At 40.7% G+C, this 2,714-nt stretch overlaps 1 protein-coding gene across 2 annotated transcripts in view; it reads left to right on the top strand.

Annotated features, from left to right (window-relative positions):
• The window catches only part of naprt (nicotinate phosphoribosyltransferase), a 16,550-nt gene that overhangs the window by 6,576 nt on the left and 7,260 nt on the right, over nucleotides 1-2,714 (top strand). For both annotated transcript variants that reach the window (XM_032525383.1, XM_032525382.1), the window contains exons 5-6: nucleotides 596-726; nucleotides 1,491-1,606. In XM_032525383.1, coding sequence (XP_032381274.1) covers nucleotides 596-726; nucleotides 1,491-1,606 — 247 coding nt within the window. The remainder of the gene's footprint in view (nucleotides 1-595; nucleotides 727-1,490; nucleotides 1,607-2,714) is intronic.

Here is a 2,714-nt window from a genome sequence, read left to right as displayed (position 1 = left end):
ACACACACACACACACACAAAACACACAAACTGGGGTGGAGCCAGATGTTGTAAACATTCGGCCCAAACCTAAAGGTTTGGCATGCTACCCCGGGGTATTTTCCCCCCCCCGTTTACGGCAGCTATATTCTTTATTTTCCAAGCCATTTTAGATTATAGAATGCCTCAATATCTGAAGGTCATTAAAAAAAAAAATGTTGCAAGGAAAAGATATCATCATGTAGAGCCTGTCTTAATTATTCTAAAACCAGAACACAACTATAGTGGACTTACTTTCATTCCTGCCACCTATAAAGAGGCAAAATTGTCTGATGTTAGAATTTTTAAATTGCATAATCCTGGCAAGTTAGAATTTGTTTTATCATGAAACTTTACTCATCGATTGAACTTTTCTTATGCTATGCAGGAGTAGAGTTTACAATGGCAGCATTTCCCTAGTACTATAACTTTTCCTCCATTTATTTAGCACCCACACACACACACACACACACACACACACATATGCAATATACACACACACATACAGAGCTCCACCATGGCTTCAGCATGAGACTTAAAACAGCCTGTTTCTGATCTGTCTCCTCTCTGTTGTCAGCCTGGTGTGCAGTAACGCTGCCCGTTTCCGCCTGGCGGCCGGCCCCAGGAGGAAGCTGCTGGAGATGGGCCTCAGGAGGGCTCAGGGACCAGATGGAGGGCTCACCGCCTCACGATACACATACATTGGAGGTGATTGTTGTGTGGTCTGTCAAACATCACTTTCAAAATTCTGTTCAGCTTTCCTCCACATTTGTGGTTTTTATTGGCTCCAAATGGCTATAATTTAAAAAAAAGTAAATATAAATAGCCTGATGTATTTGTGATTTTACTCATGTCTTTAGGGAGCATCCAGGCCATTTCTCTTACACACAAAGATGTGGGCGTTGTCACTGAGAGGTAGAGCTGCAAAGCCGAATCAATTAGTTGTCAACTATATATATACTGTCAACTGTACTATGCTTAATCGATTAAGTGGTTTGTTATTTTTTATGAAAAAGGTGAAAGTTCTGTGATTCCAGCTTCTTAAATGTGACAATTTTCTAATTTCTTCACTACTATGACAGTAAACTGAATATTTTTGAGTTGTGGACCAAACAAGACAATAGAGTATGTCATCTTGAGCTTTGGGGAACACTTATTGACATTTTTCACCGTTCTCTGACATTTTATAGACCAAACAACTATTCCATTAATTGAAAAGTAATCAAGAGAAGGCACATTACGTAGAACCACATAAAGAGGCTTTACCAGCCCCAGGAGCTGAGAACCTTAGAAAGTCTTACTCAGTGTGTCTCGAAGTACACACATTGAGTACACACTGTGAACAAACACAAAGTATGTTCACACACTTGTGGATACAGGGATGTGAATAACCAACACGGGGGATTTGAAACCGAGATCATTTGCTTCAAATTATTTTTGAAGCGAGACTGACGCCAGAAACTGTCTTCCAGGGTTTGATCTCAGCAGTAACGTTCAGGCTGGTTTCCTGTTTGGGATCCCCGTCGCAGGGACCATGGCGCACTCATACATCACTTCCTTTACCTCCCTGGAGGAGGTGTGGCCACAAGTGAGTATGTGTTCTCGCCTCCAATCATCCTTCAAGGACCATACCAATGATGCTGCACGTGTGTAGTTGATTAATTACAAATCGTGGGTGCTTACATTATTGCATTATGGCAAAAGGTAGGTTAAGTTTTATCGGTCTCTGAGGGAAAACCGTGGCTTAAGAATTTGTGTCAGCGATCAATTATAATTAATTATGTATAATCAGTAGGGTTGGCTACCTTTTGCATCTGAACCAAAACTAGTTCCGATACCAGTTCCTGAAATTCAGTTCCCAGTATCCAACAATACTTTCCCTCTGTAATTTACAAAAAAATATTTTAGTTGTAAAAATAAATCCAAACCAATTTACTTATTATTAAATTGAACAATTATTAATTTCTTACTTACTTTAAGTTTTATTATTGTATTTGTATTTTATATTTTAGCCTGTTTTATTTTCATTATGACCATTTTTAAGTGCTCTTTAATGTTTTAATGTAAAGCACTTTGAGTTGCCTTGTTGGTGAAAGGTGCTATAGAAATAAAGTTGCCAGTCCCCAGGGCATAGAAACCACCGTTGTGGCCGCTCATCTCAGAGATAGATGGTTCTGTCCGCACGTGTGTGTGTGTGTGTGTGTGTGTGTGTGTGTGTCTGTGTGTGTGTGTGTCTGTATGTGTCTGTATGTGTCTGTATGTGTCTGTGTGTCTGTGTCTGTATGTGTCTGTATGTGTCTGTATGTGTCTGTGTGTGTCTCCCAATTGCCACCTAGTGCTGAATGGCTGCGGATCCACTCTAGATCGGCGGCGGGGTCATTAGGTTTCCATTAAAGTCAGTGTGTGTATTTTCACTGACTGTAGAACGGCTGCGTTTCGACTCCGTCCCAGCTCTGCAGCAATTCAGCACACGGCAGATAGTGCGGGACAGGAAGTCGAGCACAGAAACAAATTAAAACATCCGGTTAACTTTTTATAATAAAATATAGTGCTCACAACGGATCATATTTCCCTGCACTACACCTTGAAAACGCAGCACAGTTGTTTCTCCTCTACTCCTCTGGATGGAAACAAACTGTTGTTGTTTTTTTGGTTTCTATTCTACGTGAATTTGCGAGATCTCGTGGGTCCTCGAG

Source organism: Etheostoma spectabile, chromosome 9 (genome assembly GCF_008692095.1).
Source record: "Etheostoma spectabile isolate EspeVRDwgs_2016 chromosome 9, UIUC_Espe_1.0, whole genome shotgun sequence".
Taxonomy (NCBI): Eukaryota; Metazoa; Chordata; class Actinopteri; order Perciformes; family Percidae; genus Etheostoma; species Etheostoma spectabile.
This window is presented reverse-complemented; position numbering and strand designations above follow the sequence as displayed.